The sequence below is a fragment of the Marmota monax genome, unplaced genomic scaffold (genome assembly GCF_021218885.2).
Source record: "Marmota monax isolate L192 unplaced genomic scaffold, Marmota_monax_Labrador192_F-V1.1 WCK01_AAM20220418_F8-fsc00022, whole genome shotgun sequence".
Classification (NCBI taxonomy): domain Eukaryota; kingdom Metazoa; phylum Chordata; class Mammalia; order Rodentia; family Sciuridae; genus Marmota; species Marmota monax.
In genome coordinates this window covers 26,947,840-26,971,667 of record NW_026695215.1, presented here as the reverse complement: position 1 = coordinate 26,971,667, position 23,828 = coordinate 26,947,840, and the positions used below count along the sequence as shown (strand labels likewise).

Below are 23,828 nucleotides of genomic sequence, written 5' to 3'. Positions count from 1 at the left end.
ACCCAAGCATTGCTGGCCAGGCCTTGCTTTGGGGACCTTCTCTGTCTTTGGTCTGGGACCTCCAAGGCTCATGGCACCAAGATCACACAGGATTCCCTCATGGGTAATCCTTGGCAGACCCTTCAAATGTCCAATCAAGTTAGGGTTTGTGGGTTCCTCGGGAAGAGCAGATCAGAGAGATTTGAAATGGTTCAGCTAGGGCTGGGGATGTGGCTCAAGCGGTAGCGCGCTCGCCTGGCATGAGTGCGGCCCGGGTTCGATCCTCAGCACCACATACAAACAAAGATGTTGTGTCTGCCGAAAACTAAAAAAAAAATAAATATTAAAAAAAATTCTCATTGAAATGGTTCAGCTAGAAACACTGCTGCCTCCGCTCCACCTTTGCCCAGCCATAGAGTTGCAGCCACTGTCCAATGGAGACAGGCTACTGAAAGATGGGATGTGGGATTGAGTCCACACACCTTCAGAGGTGGATAAGCCATGGAAGGGACAAGTCATAATATCAACGTGGTTTTTGTTCTAGAAATACAATGAGAATTTCTCTTCCCCCTCCTTCTCCTGCTTTAGTCCTTTTTACCTGGTCCTAGGAATCCAGGATGGCTGCTAGCAGGAGAATGCCTCCAACAGATCAGGGAAGGATGGATAAGCCATGGGTGACTAGAGAATCTACCCATCTGAGGGGGACAGGCTAGGCAAAATTGTAGAGGAGGCAACTGATTTTGGTTTTGTTTTTCATATTACTGGGGTTCGAACCCAGGGGTGCTCTATCCTTGAGCTAAATCCCCAGTCCTTTTCAATTTTTATTTTGAGTCAGGGTTTCACTAAGTTGCCGAGTCTGGCCTCGAAATTGCAATCCTTCTGCCTCAGCCTCCAGAGTAGCTGGTATTACAGGCGTCCGCCACCACCACGTCTGACACCACGTCCAACACTGGTTTTATTTTTGACTTGCCGCAACTCAACAGAGAAGAGGGCAGAGCCCTTGCCTAGCATGTGCACAGCTCTGGGTTCGATGCCAAGTTCCGCAAAAAGAAAAGAAATCCACGGTCCAGAACCATTCGCCTGGCTCACTGGATCCCAAAACAAGTTTACTGGGCTCATTAACTTTAACAAGTGTTTTAGACACGCCTCCTGCACCCTATTCGCCCAGCTCTCAAAAGCTTAGAAGGCTGATTTCTTTTCAGCCCGCGGGCATCAAGTCTCCACCCACGGGCTATGAGATCCACCCTCCTAGCCTCCTCCCGGCTGCCCCTAAAGCGGGGCTTCAGGCCCTCAGCACCCAATCCGAAGTCGGCCCCGCTTGCTGCCAGCCCAGAGCCAGAGCCCAACGTTGACTCCACTGCTATTGCCTTCCGTCCACTCCCTTGGCCCCGCCTCCAGCCCGCGCCCGAGCCTGGGCTGAGCTTAACTTCGCTCCTTGCTCCGCCCTCGAGCCAATAGTCAGCCCTTATTTTCCCTTGGCTCCGCCTCCAGACCCGCCCCGGCCCAGTCCCGGGCTTGCCTCCCTCGGGCCCCACCCCTGGCCCGCCCCGCCGACGGTGCGCGGCAGCCGGGAAGGCGCCTCCCGCAGTCGCTCGGAACTGCGGACCGGAGAGAGCTGTCCGCAGAGGGCCGGCGGCGGGAGCGGAGTGGGTCGGGCGGGGCCAAGCCGGGCCGTGGGCCGTGTGGGGGCCGGGCCAGGCCGGCGGACGGCAGGATGGGCTGCACCGTGAGCGCCGAGGACAAGGCAGCGGCCGAGCGCTCTAAGATGATCGATAAGAACCTGCGAGAGGATGGCGAGAAGGCGGCACGGGAGGTGAAGTTGCTGCTGTTAGGTGAGGCCGCGTCTGGATCTGCCCTCACCCCTTTGCCAATTCCCAGCCGGAATCCCCAGACAAGGGCTTCAAACTCCCTGGCAGGCTCTGGACCCCATAGCCGGGTTTGAATCTCCCCGGGATAAGCCTGGCCACGACCCCCAAATAAGAGTGAGGAAACTCTGGGTTAGTCTAGATCTCTAATTCTAGGCCACACTAGATCAGATCCTCAACTTATACCATACCCCAAACTCCCAAGTGCAGGCAAAGGTGCTTTAACATCAGCTGTCCAGTCCTTGCTTTACCATTCACCCTTGATAACTAATCTCACAGAGCCTCAGAGTCTCCATGCCTTGTCATTCCATTCTTTCCTAGACTTTATCTAAACCCTCAAAACCCTACTCGGTCCCCACCCCCAGGCTTCACCTGTTCCCCCTATTCCTATTGGACATGAGCATCCCTTGGGGTCCCTGCCAGGCCCCTACTCCCTCCTTTACCTTCTGTGCCCTGTACTTACCCTGGAATCTATATTCTCCACTTGTGCATTCTAACCCTAAGGGATCTCTCAAGTGGGAAACTGTTCTTGAACCCTCTCCAGCTGGACCTTCTTCAGAGCCCCTGCTTCTGGCCACCAGATCCCTCTCTGCAGGCATCACTTCTCAAACTCTCTGCTGCTCCTCTGTAAGTTCTCTCCCACACTCTGGCCTTCCCAGAGTCCACCACCTCTCCTGCACCAGGTGGGCTGTGCTGGGAGAAGAACCAGGGTCTGGAGAGAGCCTAGGCTGGTTAGGTAGAACCCCGAGGGCCTGGACTGAGATTCCACTGGTAATGTTGGGGAGGGGACCAGACCTCAAGTCTCTCTGAAAGGTTCTTCACCAAGAGAACATCTTTCCCAGTTTTAAAGCCCTGTCTGGGCCAGTAGTGGGGAGTCTGGGAAGTAGGAGGGAGTGTGGAGGAGTTAGGGTTGTAGCTGCTTCCAAGACCAGGGAAGATGGTGGTTGCTAGAGGGATGGGGGAAGTGGAAGTGGTGAGACAGCCGACATATTGCTGCCCCTGCGGCCGGGCGGAGGAGATCTGCTGATGGGTGCTGCTGGGCTTCCCGTACCTTTCTGGACTTGAAAGGGTGGGATATGGCTTTCAAGAGTGGGTGGGCCTGTTGGATTTCAGAGCCGTGTGAGGGGTGTGATGGAGGAGCTGGATGAGGAGTTGGGGGGTGAGCTGGGGGTGGGCCAGTGTGCCTGGGAGCATTCCAGCTGGTCTTTTGCAAAGACAGTGAGCCTGCCTTTCCTCATAGCCCAGTCTCACACTGGGAGCAGTAGTTCCCTATAGAAGCCTGAATTGGTGGTGGTAGGGATGCGGGCAGGGAGGGCTCGGGCAGCAGCGCAGGAGCATTGTAGGCAGGATAGTATGTGTGTGGGGGTGTGGCCCCTGGTTCCAGAGCTGCCTTAGGGCCTCCAGGCTGTGAAGAGTAGGCCCTTTTATGTAGGGCTGGTGGCTGAGAAACCGCATGGATGTACGTTATGGGCCCATCTGTTGACTGTCTGGGCAGTCTGGTCTCGGGGGCACAGCCCCGGAGGTTTCAAAATGGCATCCGCTCCACTGCTGCTGCGGGGAGGAAGAGAAGGGGCGGGAAGGGGCGGCGGCCCAGCCTCCTGGGCTGCTTTGCGTTGGGCGCTTGCCTCTTCCTGTCTCTGCTGTGAGTGCGGCAGGCAGTGAGTGGGTGTCGACGCGGCGGAATGCCCTGTGCCTGCTGGGCCTGGGGAGGGCACTTCCGGGACCGCTACCTCCTGGTGCCCAGCCCAAGACTTTTGCCAGCCCCTCCCAGGTTGATCTCAGTTTTTGCGGTAGCTCAGGAGATGTGAGGCTGGACCCTAGGGTACTAGAGACACAGGGATTCTAACCTGTTTTGTGACTGGACCGGAAGCTTCCCTTATCTTGACAGACTTGCCCCTTGGAACCCAGCTCAGTTTTGGGGCCAGGCCAGGTGGAATCTGGTAGAACCTGGCAACCCTTCTCACTGGACTAGTAGCAGCCAGAGGTATAAGGTCTGGCTCAGCACTTTGCAGCCTGAGGAGTCCAGCCCAGTGTTCTGCCTCTCTAGCTTTTGCTCTTTCTGTGACAGGGGCTTCCTGGGTTGAGTCGAACAGGAACCTCTGGTTCTTGTTGGGGACATGGTGTGGGACTAAGACCCAGCAGGGTGTATGCTGCAAGGGACTGAGAGACCAAGCTCTGCCTGAAACTGAGGCCCAATCTGCAGGACCCTATCTGCCATGGCTGCCTGGGGAAGGGTCCTGGCTTGAACCTTGCCTTCCCCATCCAGGAATAAGGTGGCAATGGGAGCCCCACTGTGCCAGGTTCAGAGTTCTGGGCGCCTATCCCACTTAGCGGGAAATTCTGTCCAGGCAACGGGACTCAGGCTGGGCAAGTGCCAACCTTACCTCCCAGCCAGAACCACGCCTGCTGCCCTGCCTGCACACTGGCTCCCTCCCCTCTGTGTAGCTCTGCCAGCCGTCAGGCACAGTCACTGTCACCAGGACAGAGACAGATGTGTACACACTGGCAAGAGTTTTTCCTGGTAGCTTGGTGGGGGATCAGAGTAGATGGTCCCAATCTCACTCCAGCCATACCCCCAACCTTACCCAGTTCTACATGACTGACCAGCTAGGCCCAGGTGGAATTTGGTGGACAGCCTCTGAAAGGAGAGTGCCCACTGTGGGTTCCATGAAGGATTTAGAGTATAGGTACAGTAGTTTTGTCATGCCCCTGGGACTTTACATCTGTTGTTTCCTACTTGATTATTCTTTTTTTTTTTTTTTAGTGGTACTGGGGTTCAAATCTAGGGCCCTGCACATGCTAAGCAGTCTACCATTAAGCTATATATCCCTGGCCCTTGATTGTTCTTCAGTACTCTACTTGAGATCTCCTCCCAGGATCTTTACTTGTCCTCCACTGAGGCTGGTGAAGCTTCTCTTCAGGCCCTGGGTACTGCTGCTTCCCTTCATCAGAGCATGATATTGGCCTTGAGGTTGCTAGCACAGAGCTATGTATTGGGTGCTTCTCACTTATTTGTTGAACGAAGTACATATCCACAGAACTTGGTTTGGGGAATGGGTAGGTGGAGGTCACTGAGCCATAGAGGCTGGGTTGACACTAAGAGAACAGTTCTTCAGCCTGTTTCTTCCTGGTCCCATCACAGTCTGTGCAGGCACCTCAGAAACAGACCCTAGCCCGTTCCATCCACAATATTTGCTGCCCAGCCTGTAGCCTGTCACAGGGCACGGCACATAGTAGGAACTCCATCTGTTTGTGGGGAGAGTAGCTTTGTATTCTTCCTTCAAATAAGAGCTATTTGGAGACTGCCTCAAGGCTACCTTCTCTGACAGTCTAAAAGCTTCTGTACAGCCTGAGGGCTACCAGGCTGAGACCTGTGCAGTGCTGCAGAGTCTCTGGGCCTGCCAGCACAGGGACTGCACAGAGGGAGACTGCACAAAGAATAAGTTTACCAAAGGAAAAGGAAGGGAATTTTGTGGCCTTAGTCCTGTCTGTGCCTCTAGCAAAGGGCTGACACTTTATAAGGTGCATATTAAGTGTTTGTGGAAACAATGAGGCTGTTGAACACATCTACAACAGGGCATAGCCCCTGGGGAGAGGGATAATATAATCCTGGGTGTGTGTGTGCAGTGCCACTTGAGCCTGGTTGCAGGTAGATGGGAGGGCTACCCTGGGATCTGACCTGGCTGGGCAGTGGGGAGACTCTAGTGGTGCTTTTGAAGGGGTCTTCCTGGAGGAGGGGTCCTCTGGCTGGCTTTGAAAAATGAGCACCATTTGCCAGGGCAGGCACTGGGGGAGACAGACCAACTCAGCAAGAACACCCAGACAGGAGACCTGGCCTGGATTCCCAAGACCTTGGGGGTCACACAGATCTGTGTTCAAATTCCAACTCCACCTTGTGCTCTGGCTAAGAAACTTTCAGATAAAGCCCTCGCAGGAGTCTTGCCTTTCACATACAATCTGGGGACCAGATCTGCAGCCAAGGGTATTGTGGGTGGCAGTGCATTAAACCCTGGAGGTATGAAAAGGGTTGAGGGACCTTAACTGCTGATTCCTGCAGTGCTGAGCATATGGTGGGAAGGGGGCTTTCATTCTACAGGATGCCTGGCCAGTGTGGGGACTTAGGGGAACCCCCTCCCATGTCCTCAAGCAGCTCCACTGCAAGTGGGGAGACCAAGGTGTACTGCAAAGAGTTAGTGCCCGATAAAGTGATAGATTATCCCAGGGATGTCAGACAAAACCTCTGGGGGCCTAGGGTTGGGGATGTGGCAGAGCCCTGAGTGCCAGGTAGGCTGGTACCCAGGCAGGCCCACAGCCCAGACAATCTCCCCGCCGGCCCTCTTCTCCCCTGCTGGAGCTCATTAGCACTTGAATGGGGGGCGGGGTTGCTTGGGCCTGAGAGTCTCTTCCCACCCCTCCCCCAGGTTGGGCAAGGCTTTGTCTGCTGGAGTGGGCTGGGATGGAGCTCAGTTCGCACGGCAGGGAGAGAATGGGGATCTAAGCCATTTCTGATTCTCTCTGTCTATGTCCTTAGTCTCACTAAGCTCAGCACCTGCCATGAGAAATTGTACCTGAAGGTTAGGATAGGAGTGTGACTAGGTCCTTCAAGGGATACCCCTGATCTGGGAGACTAGGTGAATCAGTAGCTCAGCTGGGAGTATCTCTGGAGGAGGGGGGACAGGGAACCATAACAGGCCAGCAGGTGGTAAGGACACTGGGAATGAGCTTTCAGTGTTCTGGAGATGGAAGTCAAACCAGCCTAGGGACACAGCCTTCCATGCCAGAAGCCCTGAGGCAGCATCACGCCACCCACTGTGTTTGAGTAAGAGCCTAGGCTGCCAGTTGGTGGCTGGATATGGTTAGTGACCCCTTTGGTCTCCTTTGTTTTGAGTAAATATTTGCCCACCAAGCAACAGCATTTAGGTAGTACTGGGGGTGGGGTGTGAGCCCATCCCAGTGAAGTCCTCATGCTTCCAGCACTGTGGGTTGCCAGGGGTGCTGGCACTTGAGGCTGCTTGGTCCACACACCGATCCTGTACATCATGCCCTTGATCTTGATCCCAGGCTGTTTCCAAAAGCCACCGATTTGCTGGGCCAGTGGTGTGCACCTGTAATCCCAGTGACACAGGAGGCTGAGGCCTGAGAACCACAAGTTCAAGGCCAGCCTTAGTAAATTAGCAAGGCCCTAAGCAACTCAGTGAGACCCTGTCTCAAAATAAAAAATAAAAAGGGCTGGGGATGTAGCTCCATAGTTAAGAGCCCCTAGGTTCAATCCCTAACTGTGGGAATCCCCAGTTTTTGGGGTTTTTTTTTAGTGGGGGGAGATTAGCCACTAATTCACCTGGCAGGAACAAGATGGAAGAAAACTTTGAATGCCTAAGCTCTTAGCCACTGAGGACCCAGGGGCTGCCTACTCCAGCAGATGATGAGTCAGTCAGATTTAGAGCCTGAAGTGCTGCCTCTTTGACCCTTTCCTGTCGTGGAGGGGGCAGGACTAGGCAGCTGAGGTAGGGTAGGGTGTAGGCTGGGCAGCTGTCTCACCTTCCCAGCATCTTGAGCCAGGAGTCCCAGCTTAGCTCAGTGAGTAGGGGAAGGGGTCAACAAGTGTGTGACCAGGTGACAGCTAATGGGCTTTGCTTAAGAATGCTCTTTAAAGTGCCCTGAGAAAGGCAAAGAATTGGGTGTGTAGATAATGGCTCTGGTACTTGATGCTCTTAGGCAGCAGCTATCGATACAAGGTGGGGCCCCTTCTACCCAGGCCCTCTAGCTGGGAACTCTTGTTCTTACTAAACCCCAACCCCATCCTCACCCTATTGCTGCCTTTAGGGACTGTGACCACTCTTGGTTTGGGAAGAATAATCTCCCTGGAATAAACAAATATTACTGGCCAGGCCCTCAGTGTTTGTTGGCTTTCTGAATGTGCTTACAAGGCTCAGAAGGCAGTGACAGGCCAGTTTGAGTAAGCCTGGGTTATCCCCCAGGGCTTTTTGGAGAGAAGGTATCTTTATGGCTTGGAGGATGCTGGGAGCTCCAATGCTGTCACAGCCTCAGGATGTACAGAGGATATGTTGATAGCGGTACCTGCTGTGCCCTTACCCAGAGAGGGGGCAGTGAAGTTTGCATGGCAGGACCTCTCAGGGAAGTGGTGTCCACATCGGAGGAAAAGGAGGAAGCAGCTGGAGGAGGAGGAGCCCAAAAGAGGAAGAAGCCAGAAGACTCTTTGGTGCTAGTTCAGAGGTATAAACCCAGGCAGCCCAGGGTTCTGCCAACTGGAAGGTCTAGGAGGTAAACACGTATCCAGACTCATCAGAATACTTCTGTGGGCAGTCACTAGGTAGGGACCAATCTAGGTTGCTCTGCCCTTGTCTTGCCCCATAACTGCTGGGCCCAGAATCCCAGAGAAGGTGGCGCCTCTGAGAAGGATTCCAGCCCCTCCTTTGGCCACAGGAAGTGGTGGCTGGGAGAAGGACGCCAGTGGGAGGACCAGCAGGAAAGCAGAAAGCTGCTGTTAGATTCCCGAGCGGCCATTGCCCTCCAAAGCCGGAAGGCCAGCCACAGGCCGAGATGAATGCCTGGAAATGGAGCAGCAGCCCCAGGATTAGCTCACTCTGGGTTTCCCCTGCTTGGAGATTGATAGAGAGGGCCTTGGTCCTAGTTTAAGGAGTCCGCCTGCCAACCAGCCATTCTCTGGGCCTTCACTAGGCCTCTGTTTCTCCTCTAATATTAGCAGCCATTGCCTCTGATTAAGCTTTGATGATTGTGTGGAGCTGAACTCTTTGCAGTCTTATCTTACTTAATCTTGAGAGGCTGAGACTGATGTCACACCCATTTCACTGATGAGGAAAGCCGGAGGCTCAGGGACATTATGTGACTTACTCAATAAGTGGAGATGCCAGGATATGACCCAGGTAGTAATTGAGCACCTGTTCTAATCATCACAGCCTCTTGGAAGTCTGGGCCCAGCTTATGGGAATTGATCAGTCAGGGTGACAGGCAGATACTGGGGCAGCCCTGGTGCCCATGCGTTCTGTGTATGCTTAAGGGCCCTGCCTTGGGGGCCTTCATTTCCTCCTTTGCCCTGGAAGGTGGGATCAAGATTCTGCATAAATCTTTGCTACTCAAAACAAGAAATGTGTGGGAAGCTGGGATTGTAGCTCAGTGGTAGAGGGCTTGCCTTGCATGCATGAGGAGGCTCTGGGTTTGATCCCCAGCACCACATAAAAATATTTATTATGTCCATCTACATTTGTTGTAGATTGTGTCCATCTACAACTAAAAAAAAAAAAAAGAAAAGAAAAGAAAAGAAAAAAGAAATCTGTGGAGTGTCCATGCGGTGGCCTCATCCTACATGCAGCTGCATTTTTTTTTTTTTTTTACTTCCCACCTTTTTTCCCAGCCCATGTCCAGTGTTCATGTCATGGCAATGTTCATGTCACAGTCTGCAATTTAGCACTTCACTTTTCCCTTAATATTAGGATTGTTCCTTCTGTAGCTCTCTTTCTTAGGGAGACACACCAGGCCTGAGGAAGGTTTACAGATCTGCTGAAGTCTGGGGTGGGGCTGTGAGATGGGGAGTTGGCCAGATGAGTGGAAAGGAAGAATGTTCCTGCAGGGCTTCTGCTGTGAGCACCAACTCAGGGGTGTGTGCCCCTGTGGTGCTTATGGTACTGTGTGGTGGTTGATTGTGGCTGTAATGGGCTGGTGACAGCATGACAATTGGTAAGGTCAGTTCCTCATGCTTCTTGGTCTTCACATTGAGTTTTGTGGCTGCTGGGGCCTTGCCCTCCACCTTGGAGGTTCCCGGGGGTTCTGCTTTATATTGTCAAGCCAGGTTCTAGGGGGATAGAGGGTCCCAAGAGAGGCATAGGAGAGCCAGGGCAGAAGCATCCACATCTCTCTGGGCCAGGAGCTATGCAGAAAGCAGAAACCCTACAGCCTCAAGGCTACACAAGACTGGGTTCCAGGGGTCCAATCCCTTACCTTCCTTATTGTATGACCTCAGGCTATCCTGTTCCCTGTCTGTGCCCCACGCTGGGGCCTGTAATATGATTCTTAGCACAATACTGTGATCTGTGGACATGTGGACAACTGCTGGCTTGTTGGGCATGAACACAGTTTGGGGTGAGTGTGAAGACCCAGGAGAAGCTGCTCAGTGTAGGCCATGGGTTTGGCACTCCCCTGAGGGGTACATTTTACATTTAGGGACACTGAGAGCTAGGCTCTAGACACCTCACCTATGGTACAACAAAATTAGTCAGAAAAGAGTTGGTGGTTATTCAGATATTTTAAGAATAACAAAGGGGCAGTGGTGTACATCTGTAATCCTAGCTGGTGAGGAGGTTGAGGCAGGAGGATGGATCACAAGTTCAAAGCCACTCTCATCAATTTAGTGAAACCCTAAGCAACTTTGTGAGACCCTGTCTCAAGGGCTAGGGATGTGGTTCACTCCTGGGTTCAATCCCTAGTGTGCCCCCCACCCCCACAAAAAAAATAACAAAGGGGTCTCCTTGGTAGTATGGTGGCTGAGGCAGGAGGATTACAAGATCAGGGCCAGCAAATTAGCGAGGTCCTAAGCAATTTCAGTTGAGACCTTGTCTCAAAATAAAAAATAAAAAGGGCTGGGGTAAAGTGCCCCTGGGTTCAATCCCCAGTACCAAAAAAAAAAAGGAATTCTTTAAATGAAGAAGCTTCCTGGAAAAGGGATGTACCAAAAGATCCAGCTCTTTGTGTGACCTGGGCTTGTCCAGCACCTTCTGACTTCTGCAGAGGGTGAGATCTGCAGCCCAGGGGATTAACCAATGATGAACTGGTCTCAAGGTTTCCCTTACCCCAGGCTTCCCTTCCTCACCAGGTATCTGAGTTTCCTTTTGGGCAAGGGCCTCATTGAGAGAGATGCTCCTACCCAGGAAAGCCTTCCATGTCTGGACAGGATTCCAGGCCTCAGTTGCCTTTGTACAGAGATCTTTGACTTGGCAGTAGCAAGACAGGCCTTAGTTGTTGGTGCTTCCCTAATGGGTTTGGGAACTTCTGGAAGTTGCTGGAGGCAGCCCAAGTGGCAGAGACCAGAAAGGGTTTGGTTTGTTGGGGCATCTGGTGGAAGGCCAGGCTACAGGAATGGGTGAGAGTGTGGAAGAGGCCATACAAGACCTCATATCCCTGCCCCCACTCCAGTGCTGGACCCTGTGAGCCTCCTTGGAGGGATTGAAGGGGCCTAAGAGCAGCACCTGGAGGAAGGAAGAGACTGGCAGGGGGTGGGGCCTGGAGGGCCTTTGTCTGGTTAGGCCTTCTCCCCCTTCCTCCCTCCTATTCCCATTGTTTCTGCATGTGGTCTCTGAAGCTGGCTGGGGGCTTCCCAGGGTGGAGGTGGTGGGTGAGGGTCCAGGCACTTCCCCCAGTCACCCCTAGCTAGGGGGGTTGTTTTTCCCAAACAAAACACTCCCCAGCTCTGCCCAACCCCCACCTCTTCCGCTGTCTCTGGCTGCCGTGCTCCCTCTGCTGGTGGCCAGACCTGGGACACCGAGGCTGCGTGGTGGGGGATGAATGGTGGGATCTGAGAACCATGGTCTAACCTGGAGATGTGGTACTCTCCTGGGATAAGAATAGAGGTTATGTCTGGGTTGCCTTTGGGGTGGGCTTTCCAGGGCCCACCCCGATTTTTCCCCCTACCTTGTGCCCCACCAGGATAGGCCGGAGAAGATTGTGACAGCATGGGTGCGCCTGGTGCTGTGGGTTTGAGCTGGGCTGCTGCCCAAGTCTACCCTGTGGTTCCAGCCACTGCTGCTTATGAGAATCTCTGCCCTTGGGCTGCCACGTCAGCTGGCTGCTCTCCCTTACCCCATGTGTTCCAGGAGAGCCCACCAGCCTGGGAACTCTCTTCAGGGAGGCCTTTTCCCAAGCCTTCTCAGCCTTTTAAGTGTGTAGTCAGTGAGCAATATTAGTGGGAAGGCTCCTGGGCAGGAAGGAGGGCCCTGTAGGAGAGGTAGTGCTGTGGAAAAGGAGTGATGAACTCGGCAAAAAGCCAGGAGACTGACTGGTTCTTACTCCTGTCCCAGGTTATACTAAATCCAAGCAGGGAACTACCACTCTCTGAATCAGCCTGTTGGTCACCATTCATTGTTCTTCATCCACTCTTTATCTGAAAGCTCTCAGAAGCTCTCCTTCAAATGAGATGACCACAGCAGTCCACTCTGCAAGTTGCTGTCACAGTGACCAGCACAGCATGGTCAATATGGGTTGTAGCAAATGAGAGATTTGGGGAAATCTGTGTTCTTCCCAAGGGAGAAGTGTGAATTTTTATCTGAATGCTTACCATGTGTCAGGCACTGTGAGAAGAGCTTTGCATTAAATCCTCACCCCTTTCCCAGGAGAAGATAATGGGATATTCCATTTCACAGGTGAGGTACCAGAGAAAGGGCAGGAAGGGAGTTGAAGTTCATGGAGATCTCAGGAAGGATCACAGTGAGCAGCAGGGCCATGGCGGGTCTGGACCTCTCTGGGAAAAGATCTGAAAGTGAGAAGATGGGCTGTCTGGCCTCTCAGTGCTTGGCAGTCTTCAGGGGAGACACTGAGGTCAAAGAGGACAACAGCTTATTACTACCTCCCAGCAGAGTAATGCCTAATGGGGGGAGTAGAGGGTCCAAGATGGGTGGAAAGTGACTTAGATACTGGGACCTGGGATCAGCATCAAGTAGGTGGATCTATGGAGCTCTCTCTTTCTGCAAGGCCCTGCTGGCTATGTTCAGACAGATGGGATGTTACTGTCTCCTTTCCTCCATTGTCCCCTCCTCCACAGGAGCTCAACACCCCACAGTAGAGGCAGCTGTTCTAATGCAGAGCAGCCCCTGGAGCCCAGCACATTGCTGTAGTCACTGCCTGCCTGCTCTGAGCTCAGCAGCTATGCCACCGGGCTAGGCTTCAGAGGTGGCTTCCTTGGTGGAAAGAAGTGTGACCCGGTGGGAATGTCAAGCCCCATCTCCACCCCCCGCAGGGAACCTCTGTGGGCCCCTCTGGTCTCACCCAGCTGAGGATGGAGTACCCAGTGGAGTCCTCTCTCAGCAGAAGGAGCTGATTTCTGTCACCTATTGGCAGAGCTCCCCTGCCCCTTTGCAGCAATCTGGAGTCAGCTGGGGAAGGTCCCTCCTAAGGGAAAGATACAGGGCTTGGTTGGGGAAGCTGAATGCCCCCAATCAGCAGGGTGCAAGCAAACTCTGGGCCAGATGCCAACTTATCTGGTGAGGAGATCCATCAGGCCCTGATAGAGAAGGAGCCCAGCCTAGGGAATGAAGAACAAGACTGCAGCCCCACAGCTCCCCAGGCACTCAGCCTAGATGCTGCCAGAAAGCCAGGGTCTTCACCCCACCCTTTCCACTGGAAGTCCCATGTGCCCCACCACTGTGCTCCTGGCCCCTCCCCTGTGTAGCTTCTTGGGGCAATGCCTTGACTCTGTCCTGGTATCTTCCTGCTTTCTGCCTGGCTTCCAACACCACGCCCTTGTTCTCCCTCTCACTATTTTCCGCCTGAGTCACAACTACTGGAAGAACAAAGGGACCACCCTGAATCCAAGGATGGAAGCTCTATGACCTTGATTAGTCTACCTGTTAAAGGGGGTTCTGTTTGCATTAACCCCTGCTGGGGCCAGAGAATATCCTCCTAACTCTTAGCATTTGAGAACTTTGTGAAGAGAAACTGAGGCTTGAAGAGGACAGGGAAGTGGGTGGAGCAGAGAACGAGTGTCCTGGCTTCAGGCCTGGCATGCTCAGGTGCTGCTATCGGTGTCTTGATGTCTACCAGCTCTGCTAGGAAAATGAGATTCAAAGCAAGTTTGTGCTTTATCCCTATCACTGGGCGGGGTCACGAGTGACCCAAGCTACCTAGAAAGAGAAAGATCAGAAGACCAGATGCTTTTTCAATTCTTAGTGGTCAGATGGGAGAAACCGATGGTGGTTAGGGGTCCCAAAGAAACAAAAGGGGAGCAAATCTTTACCTTTCCAAGGTCTCCTGTATCCTGGACAGTTGCACTGCTCTGAGTTTTGATTCTACTGGCTGGGGTCAGCATATTGATCTAACCCATGAATTTACATCCTTGGTCTCTGCTGTCCCAGTGGGGCCCCCAATCCTAAAACTCTCTGGCTCACTCCTAGTTCTTCCTCTGCTCTAAATGTGCCTCCTTCCTTTTGCTCTGTAGGAGCAAGAGGGAAGGAGAGCCAGATGGCCGCTGCTGCCCTCCCCTCCTGAGTTGCTATTGAGGCCCAGGGACATGGTCCCATTGATTGGGTATTACTACCAGGCTTTCTACGCCTTCCACATCCCTACCAGCCCTGTGGAGTACGAGGGATCCTGGCTGCTCTGCTATGTGCAGCCCAGTAGAGGGGGAGGGTGCTGCCATCTGACTGCAGTCCACAACCAGGCAACTAAATGGGGCCAGGTGCCCCTAATGCCCAGGGCTGAAACCGTAGAGGGAATCACTATTCCACCTGCCCAGAGCCTACACGTTATACCACCCAGTACCCTCTCCTATCCTAGGAAGCAGGCCTGGGACAAATTGAAACAGGCACCGGTAGCATTTATAAGGAGAGTTCAGGTCCTCTCAGAGTAGCCACTGGAATAGGGATATGCCCAAACCCACTCTTGCAAGGGTCATAGCTAGATCTCAGTTTCTCCTAGTAAAATGTGGGTCTGAAGCCTCCCATACATGCCTATAGTCCCAGCTACTTTGGAGGCTGACACAGGAAGATCACTTGGGTCTACATGTTCAAGACCAGCCTGGACAACATTGTGAGATGTCATCTTAAAAAAAAAAAAAAAAAAAAAAAAATTCTCAGGTAGGAGAGCTAAGTTGGGCAAGGCCCTTGGAAATGTCTGTTACCCAGTCCTGGTGTCTGCTAATGCTGCTGTTGCTTGTTGGGCACCATATAGACTGGGGCCAGAGTTGGCCTGGGGCAGGTAGGGAGTGAACTCAGTATCCCACTGAGGAGTACAGCTGGCCCCAGAGGACTGTGTGGCCTAGCTGTGGTATGAATTATTTAAGACAACTCTAGAATGAATGGTGTGTGGAATGAGGTGGGCCACCCACACAGGGGGCTATAACTGTGCTACCTCAACCTCTTTGTGTCTGTTTCCTCATTTGTTAGACAGGGATGAGAGCAGAACCTACCTCTCAAGGTTGCTGTGAGGATTAAAGTACCTAGTGAATGTAATATCATCTGGTACTCTTTACAGTAATGCCAGTATCATTGCTGATGTTTGCTCATGCTAATTTGTAGGTTAGCCCCTTTATCCTCTGAGGCTGTCTTTATCAGCCCCTAGGGTTGCTGGTGGCCGAGTCACAGTCCTCAAGTTTAACCTCCCCATAGACCCTGCCACCTATCCTCCTGAGCTGCTCAGAGGGATGGCCCTGCCACAATGCTCAGGAGAATTGGGATGCCAGAAATGGAGCATGGGGCAGGTCTGCACAGCAAAGAGAATAGCATGAGCAGAGGTCTGGAGATGACAAGAGGCAGTGTCTGGCAGGAGGAGACAGTCTGGGCAAAGCCTGGGCAGGAGAGTGGGGCCTGGCTGAGGGCCATTCTACCTGTAGCTCAGAACAGGGGAGCAGTGCGGGGAGAGGTAGGGCCCTATTTCCAGTCTGTCCATCCTTGTCCTATCTCTCTCTTTTTTTTTTTTTTTTTAAGGTGCTGGGAATTAAACCATGCTAGGCATGCACTCTATTGCTGGACTGCACCCCTAGCCCCAGAATCTGTCTTTTTAAATACCCTCCCAGGGCATGGTCCTGGAGGTCTGAGCCATGTTTTGAGAAAGGCAAGGTAGACTAGGCAACATGGTTCTTGGTATTCCCTTGTCTTTCTGAATCCTGGCTGTACAATTTTGGACCAAGATTTTACTTTCCTGAGCCCCAAAGTCCTCATTTGTAAAAATGGGAGTAAAAACAGTGCCTGTAGGGGCTGCTGTGATGAACAGGAGAGAATGGCAGCAAATCTCAGAGAATAAGCTGAAAAGAAATATGGGGTAGAGGCTCTGACAGGTTAAAGAAGAAGCTTGAGCCAGTATAGAGGGATGTGTGTGTTTGTGTGTGACTCCATGTGGTTCCAGGTCTCTGAGATTCTATGCTCCATATGCTCAGAGCAGACCTGCCCCATCCAGCAGAGAGCTTGAGCCACATCCAAGAGAAATGAGTATGACACTGTGTGCCAGCCTAGGTCCCCAGGAAGCTAAGGTTCAGGATGTGGGGAGAAGAGGGGCTACTGTCCTGCTGGAGTATACAAGGCACTTTCCTACCAGCTCTGCTTGAGGTGCCATGTTGGTGAGCCCCAGGTGCACAGGGAAGCAAGCCAATGTGAGGATGACAGGGAATGCAGGGCTGGCCTTAAGTCTCTGGTCAAGACTCCTTGAACTCAACCAAGGCAGAGGGGAGCCATGGGGGCCAGTGAAGTCTACGGAGGAAAAGGCCTATAGACAGTCTCCATGGGACAGGTACTATAGGTTCTTGACCAATATGGCCCTGCCAGCTGCCTCCCTCTCACTGTGCCACTGATGTGGAGATTGGGTTCTGCCTCTAGGGCTACAGGGGCAGTCCTGTGGAGCCCTATTGGGCCTGCCCCTGACTGCCTGTGCCCTCTCTTCCAGGTGCCGGGGAGTCAGGGAAGAGCACCATCGTCAAGCAGATGAAGTAAGTGCTATGCACACAGTCAGTCCCCAAACTTTGATTTCCCCTTTTCTTCCCATGGGCCTGTATTGCCCCCAGTATAGGCTCAACCAGGCCCAGACTTCTTATAGCTAGTCATCTATCTATCAGCCCTGGTGGGTTGGGGGCAGTTTTTCCCTCTTTGAAGCAGGCCCCAGCAGCCCCAGGAAGCCATATGAACTCCCTGTGCCCTGTGGACCCTAACTCCTGACCCCTGGCTGTCAGGATCATCCATGAGGATGGCTACTCAGAGGAGGAATGCCGGCAATACCGGGCAGTTGTCTACAGCAACACCATCCAGTCCATCATGGCCATTGTCAAGGCCATGGGCAACCTGCAGATTGACTTTGCTGATTCCCAACGTGCGGTATGTACATCCTCCACCACCACCCATTTCCCACAAGGCTTTAAGCCATAAGGCTTTAAGGGAATCTTGTCCTGGGGAATCAGAATATCCCAGCCTGGGCCCCATTCCAGAGGACTCCCTGGCTCTGACAGGCAGGGTGGGGGTATGGTCCTTCAACTGGCTGACTGCCCACCACTGCTGTACCTAGGACGATGCCAGGCAGCTGTTTGCACTGTCTTGCACTGCTGAGGAGCAGGGCATGCTCCCTGAGGATCTGTCCAGCATCATCCGGAGGCTCTGGGCTGATCAAGGTGTGCAGGCCTGCTTTGGCCGCTCGCGGGAGTACCAGCTCAACGACTCAGCAGCCTAGTGAGTGCTCCAAGGGGCTGGGTAGAGAGCAAGGGTCTGGGGAGGTCTAGACTAGGGGTTGGACTGTAGAACCTGAGCACCCCCAATGAGGTACTACTGGTTTCTGGTTATGAAGCTGATGATTGTCAACCAAAGCTTTGGTGGTTTGTGGGGTTGGATGGGATGGGGTGGCATAGTATTAAAAGGCCAGGAGGAATGATAGGGTGGCTTGTACAGTATTCTTATAGGCCACTTAAGCCTTATCTGTCTTTTTGCACAATTGTTCTAAAGAACATTTACTGTCACCTGCTCTGTGTCAGGCCCCATGCAAGCCTTCAGGGGCATAGTGATAAGTGGAGCAGATAAGTTCCCAAACAGTGACAGCTGAGGGTGTCAGCGCCATGAGGGAGATGTCCAGTGGAAGGACATCTCAGCTGAGTGCTGAAAAAGAGCTAGCCATGGGAAGATGGTCAGGGGTTCCAGGTAGGAGTGTGGTGTGTACAAACTCCAGGGCTGTGCTTGAGGGCACTGAGATCAGATCAGCCTGAGAGGGACACGCAAAGTGAGTAGAGATTCTGTGCAAGGTGACAGGCATGTGCACAGGCTGGAACCTGTACCTCTGTCCTGACCCTTGCTGGCTCCAGGGTGAGCCCAATATTCATCTGGGGAATCACAGGGAATCCCAAGAATCCCAGATGTGTAATAGGTCTGGACCCTTTCAGCCCAGCCCACAGTTCTAAACTCCTTCCCTACAGTCCTTACCATGTGTCAGGACTGCTGCAGGGTGCTGAGGACCCCACAAGGATGGGAAAGAGAGGTTCTAGGGGATATCCACAGATACTGGAACCAGATAGACTGCAATTCCTGTCCTCTCTCCCTCCTGGAGCAGAGGCTCCAGCTAGGACTCCTGTGTGGAACATCTTTCTGACTTTTACTGCCTGTCCAGGCCACAGCCCACCTAAGAGGGGCTGGACCTCTCAAGGGTGGGTGAGAAGAAGGACTTGCCTGGCCAGGATTTTCCAGTCCTGCCCCTCATCTTATGGGCAGCCTCCCTCTACCCTCCTTGTATGGCCTGACCCCGCCCCCTTGTGAGTGTGTCCCCTCCATAGAAGCTGCAGGATTATAGCAAATACTGTAGGGGCCTATAGGCCTCAGTGGTACCCCCACCTCACTGAGGTCACAGGCTCAGCCACCAGCAGAGCTTGTAGGACACAGGGGCAGGAAGGGGTAAGCTCAGTCAACCATTGCCACTTCAGTGCTCCTAAAACTCAAGGAGGATAGGGTTAAAGCCACCTATAGGCAATTTCCCACTTCTCTACCATCCTGACTCTTCATTCCCCAGACATTGAGCACCCATTGGGTGCCCAACACTGTTTTAGATTTTTTTGTTTGTTTGTTTTTGTTTTTGGTGGCTCTGTGGATTGAACCCATGGCCTTGGGCATGCAAGGCAAGCACTCTACCAACTGAGCTATATCCCCAGCCCTCCAACATTGTTTTAGGAATTAGGGTTTAGCTGTGATTACAGGTTCTACTCTCCCAGGTAGGTTATACTTTGACAAGATAACCCAGGGGTAGAGTATGGATTGGAATACCATAGGGAACAAGAATACGTTAACCCTCTTTACTGCAATACTCTTAAGACTGCAGGTAGGGCAGGGGGGTCCTTAGGGCGAATCCACTTATTGAGAAGGAGAGGCTGCTGTGGAACCCACCATGAAGTTTTCAGGCTGGGGGCTCTGTCAGTAGTGGTTGGGGTGTGGCACACAGGTCACAGCACATGCGTCATGGTCCCCCATGGCCCTTCCTGTTTTTCTGTTCTGTCCCTGTGTCTCTGAGATCATTTCCCTCTGGCCTGGTTTGGCCCGGCTGCTGGCCCCAGCAGCTCTGCCTCAGGAGCAAGACATGGGTAGAGGGCAGTGGTGTAGATGCTTAAATCCAGCCTCCAGGGTAGCAAGTATATTGAGACAGGCCTACAGAGGTAGCACTGATACTAATTAAGGGAGCTGGTAATGAGGAGCCCCTGGGACACCTGCCAAGCGGGTATCTTTGCCCTCTCCCTAAGAAGCCAAAATTTTATTGGTGCCCACTGGGCCTGGCAGGCCCCAACATGTTCAGCCTCATATCAAGGGACCACACCAGGCTTCTCTGCGGCAATTACCATAATTGCACGATTAGCATCCTGAATCCCTCCCTGAAGGACTAATTTGCCCCCTTCCACCCACTTCCACTCCCTTCCACCCCCTTCTACCCCCTTTTCTGAAGCTCCAAAACCCTGGAGCTGGGGCTTGGATGGCTGGGCCACTGAGCTTCAACTCTTCCCAGTCCCTTTCTGTGGATGGGAGACAAGAGGCTATGAGTCCAGATTTCTTATCTAAGCAGAGAGTGTAAAGTAGGCAGAAGTTAAAGAAGCAAGTACTTTGCCTGAGAAGTGGGTGTGGGAGGGAGGGGGGGCTCTTCCTGCTGACCCAGGGTCCATGTCAGGAGGCCTCCACTGACCCCCGCCCCCATTTGTAGCTACCTGAATGACCTGGAGCGCATTGCGCAGAGTGACTACATCCCGACACAGCAGGATGTGTTGCGGACCCGTGTGAAGACCACGGGTATTGTGGAAACACACTTCACCTTCAAGGACCTACATTTCAAGTGAGCGGGCATGTGGGCAGGGTAGAGGGGCAACACCTGCCAGCCTTTGGGGTAGCAGAGTGGGGGCTAGGCCAGCCTTCCTTGGTCCCACTCAGGTTTCTCAAGGGTGCGTTTGGGGAAAGCATGTCTTCATGACCCAGTACATCAGTGGTCACTTCTGCCAGCTGTTCACAGCCTCTGCCATCAAGACTTGCCCCAGCAGTGAACTAGCAGTGAAGTGGGCAAGTGGATGGTTCCATGAAGGCAGTGGCCCCACTCTGGACACACCTCTGTCCTCAGCCTGTGAAACAGGGTGGGGAATCTCCCCTTTCTTGGAGCTAAGGTGATCTATGTCCACAGGATGTTTGATGTGGGTGGTCAGCGGTCTGAGCGCAAGAAGTGGATCCACTGTTTCGAGGGTGTCACAGCCATCATCTTCTGCGTAGCCTTGAGCGCCTATGATTTGGTGCTAGCTGAGGATGAGGAGATGGTGAGAGATGGAGAAAACGCTGGGCATAAGAGAATGCAGAGGGTTGGGGGGGGGGGTGCCATTGCTGACCTCACTGTCCTGCCCCCAGAACCGCATGCATGAGAGCATGAAGCTGTTTGACAGCATCTGCAACAACAAATGGTTCACGGATACATCCATCATCCTCTTCCTCAACAAGAAGGACCTATTTGAGGAGAAGATCACACACAGCTCGCTGACCATCTGCTTTCCTGAGTACACAGGTGAGGGGACTGTAGACACTGCCTCTAGGGAGAGATGGTGCCTTTCCCAAGAGGAGCCAGTGGGGACCAGGTGGCCCATGGGCGCCCTCCTCTGGACAGAAGAGTGACTATAAGACACACCTGCAGAGGCTGGCTTATGAACTGTATCTGCACACACAGGGCCTTTTTTTTCTTCCCCTCTTTTTGTTACTGAGAATGGAACCTAGGGGCACTTTACCACTGAACTACATCCCCAGCCCTTTTAAAAATTTTATTTATTTATTTATTTTTGAGGCAGGGTTTCGCTAAGTTGCTGAAGGTCTCACTAAATTGCTGAGGCTAGCCTCAAAACTGTGATCCTCCTGCTTCATCCTCCCAAGTCACTAGGATTACAGATTTGTGCCCCCATGCCCAGCCACAGGGCATTCTTAATATACGTGGGGCCAGGCACAGTGGCATATGACTATAATCCCAGGGACTCGGGAGGCTGATTCAGGAGGATTATAAATTGAAGGCCGGCTTGCTCAACTTAGTAAGACTGTCTCCACATAAAAAATGAAAAGGGTTGGGGATGTAGCTCAGTAGTAGAGCATTGCTGGGTTCAATCCCTAGTACCAAAAAACACATAGACACACAGACATGGACACATGGGCACATCCTTCACACAGCAGGTTCTCTCTTTACATAGAGTGTGCATGTATATTCATATGTGGTCACTATGCATGTATACATGTTACATGCTTGTCTATCCACATGCACAGAAAGTTGCTATATACATAGGAAGGCACCTACCTGCCACACACAGCACAAGTCTTCACTATTGCATCTCCCTTAGGGGCCAACAAGTATGACGAGGCAGCCAGCTACATCCAGAGTAAGTTTGAGGACCTGAATAAGCGCAAAGATACCAAGGAGATCTACACGCACTTCACATGTGCCACCGACACCAAGAACGTGCAGTTCGTGTTTGACGCTGTCACTGATGTCATCATCAAGAACAACCTGAAGGACTGTGGCCTCTTCTGAGGGGCAGCGGGCCTGGCAGGATGGTGAGCCAGCGTGGGGTGAGGCAGGGAGCTGGGGAAGAAAAGAAGGGACAGACTTGGGACCTGGGGAGATACCTGGTGGGAGTGGTAAGCCTGAAGATGGGAGGGAAGGGGCCATCAGGTCAACTTATTCGTATTCAGGGCACTGAGGAGGTAGCACAGGTAGGCCTAACCCACTAGCCAGAAAAAGGGGCCTGGTCTTCTGGTTCTATCCCAGTATTCCTTGGAGAAAACTCATGTCCTCACCCACCAGGGCACTGACCTAACCCGATGGAAGCTGGATGCTGACGGGAGCCTAGGTTTATACTTACTGCTCACTGAGACCACCTCTGCACTTGTCCTTAGCCACCTTTCCCTCAGACAGGGTCCTGGGCTCAGGCTGGCTCAACTGGCCTTGGTGGAGGTGTAATGACTCTGCCAGTGCTGCTATCTCCCCTACCTTCAACAGAAACTAGTTCTTGAGTGACACCTGGGTTCCTGGTAAAGGTGGGTGGGGAAAAGGAGAGGTTCAACAGGGTATGGAGGTGCATGACTGTAATCCCAGCTACTTGGGAGAATCAGGAGACTTGGGCAGGAGGATTGCAAGTTCAATAAAGGAGAGGGTCATTGTCTAGGAAGGCAGGAGGAAGAGGCACACCCAGCTACCTCCCAACCCATGTCATGACTGTCCCCACCTCCAGGGCCATCGCTGACTCTGCTCCCCCCAGTCCCTGAGGAAGATGGGGGCAAGAAGACCACACTCCCAGCCTGCCTCACCCAGCCCTGGCTGCTTCTCAAATCTTTCCTCTGTTCCAGTTCCTCTCCCCTCTCTCAGCTCCAGTCTTAGGGGAGGGGTTACCACAGGCCTCTCTAAAGCCTGACTCTGAGGTGCCAGGAGTGGCTATGGTACCTCTTCCTGGGCATCTGTTCTGATTTTCTGACCGTTATCTTGTTCTGTGGGGGGAGCACATGCTGAATCTCCCAAGGCCTGTGTCTGGAGGGGCACCCACTTCTCCAGTCCAGACCCCTAGCTTCGCCCAACACCAGCCCTGACCCAGCCCAAGTCCAAATGTTTACAGGGAGCCTCCTTCCCACCCCACCCCATCCCCACCGCTTGGAGGCCCCAAAGGAAAAAGCACAAGAAGCGTGAAACGCCACCATTCCTGGAGAACACAGTCCACCTGCTCATTCTCGTAGCTTTTAAAAACAAATGAAAGTAAAGAAAAAAAAACTGCAAACCTAGAATTTTAGAGAAAACCTATTTAAAACTCAGATCCTGACCAGCACCCTCCCAACCCCTTTCCAGTGATTCCGTGCCTTGAGTGTGTCTGCGTGTTTACACCCATCCATCTGCTCGCCACCCCTGTGCGGGCAGCACCCCGCCCTGCCCTCCACGGAATTGGGTTCCAAGGGCTGTTCCAGACAACTGCCAACATCACAGAGGGCCCTACCCCGTGGCCCTGGGCCCAGGCTCCATTAACCTAAATGTAGCTCCTTAGCGCTAACCTAGGAACCGCAGCTGCCTGCTGAGGGGCCAGGCCCCTCATGCCCTCGCACCAGGCCCGGGTCCTTCAGCGTTGAACACTTCCTTGCTTTTTTCACGTTTTATGGAATTGTTCACATGGTTTGAAATAATAAAATGTAGAAAGAAAAAAATGCCAAGACTTGATGGTTTTTCTTTCTCCCAGGAGACCACGACTTATGTGCTCAGTGATTGCTCTGGACCTCAGTCCTCACCTGAGCCGGGATTCAATTTTCTGAGCTTTAATTTCCCACTGGACTGGTCAGTTTGTATGCAGAGGCCTGGATGTCCCCCCTCTCTGCAGGTTTGGGGCAGCTTGCAAGCCTGGCAAAGCAGTTGGGCAGACTCAGAAACTCTTCTAAAGGGTTCTTGCACTTGCAAGCAAGAGGGGTGCCCAGCCAACCTCTAGTGCAGAAGGAAATGGTGACTTCTGCCCTCCCAAGTACAAAGGTGTATGAGGTGCTGGGTCACAGCCGTGTGCGCTGCATGACTACAGAGCCTACCTTTTCAAAACTGAAGGGTTGAGACAGGCAGATAACCACACTTAAGGTGCATGAGGCCTGGGAAGCTGCAGGCCATTGGCTGTATTGGGGGCTAGGGCTCCAAATGTGTAAGTTGCAAGAAACTAATTGAAGTGATGGATATCAGTGGGGTGGGCCTTATGTGCCAACCCCAGGCTCCAGGACTTTTTTTTTTTTTACTTATTTTTTAGTTGTAGTTGGACACAATACC

General features: G+C 52.8%; 1 protein-coding gene across 1 annotated transcript; it reads left to right on the top strand.

The window, feature by feature from the left end:
• The first annotated feature begins 1,583 nt into the window (after positions 1-1,583).
• On the top strand, positions 1,584-23,233 carry Gnai2 (G protein subunit alpha i2). Its single transcript, XM_046431897.2, has 9 exons — positions 1,584-1,811; positions 16,464-16,506; positions 16,747-16,888; positions 17,076-17,236; positions 19,731-19,859; positions 20,199-20,328; positions 20,417-20,570; positions 21,385-21,598; positions 22,276-23,233. Exons 1-8 carry the CDS (start codon positions 1,694-1,696, stop codon positions 21,573-21,575), a joined length of 1,068 nt encoding a protein of 355 aa, XP_046287853.1. The 5' UTR covers positions 1,584-1,693; the 3' UTR covers positions 21,576-21,598; positions 22,276-23,233.
• Positions 23,234-23,828: the final 595 nt, after the last annotated feature.

What these genes read in the sequence shown, in the direction of transcription:
- Gnai2 (XM_046431897.2), top strand. Translation starts at nt 1,694, where the DNA reads ATGGGCTGCACCGTGAGCGCCGAGGACAAGGCAGCGGCCGAGCGCTCT. An exon ending in TTGCTGATTCCCAACGTGCG is followed by an intron (nt 16,889 to 17,075) that starts GTATGTACATCC and finishes TGCTGTACCTAG; the next exon opens with GACGATGCCAGGCAGCTGTT. An exon ending in CTGCTTTCCTGAGTACACAG is followed by an intron (nt 20,571 to 21,384) that starts GTGAGGGGACTG and finishes CATCTCCCTTAG; the next exon opens with GGGCCAACAAGTATGACGAG.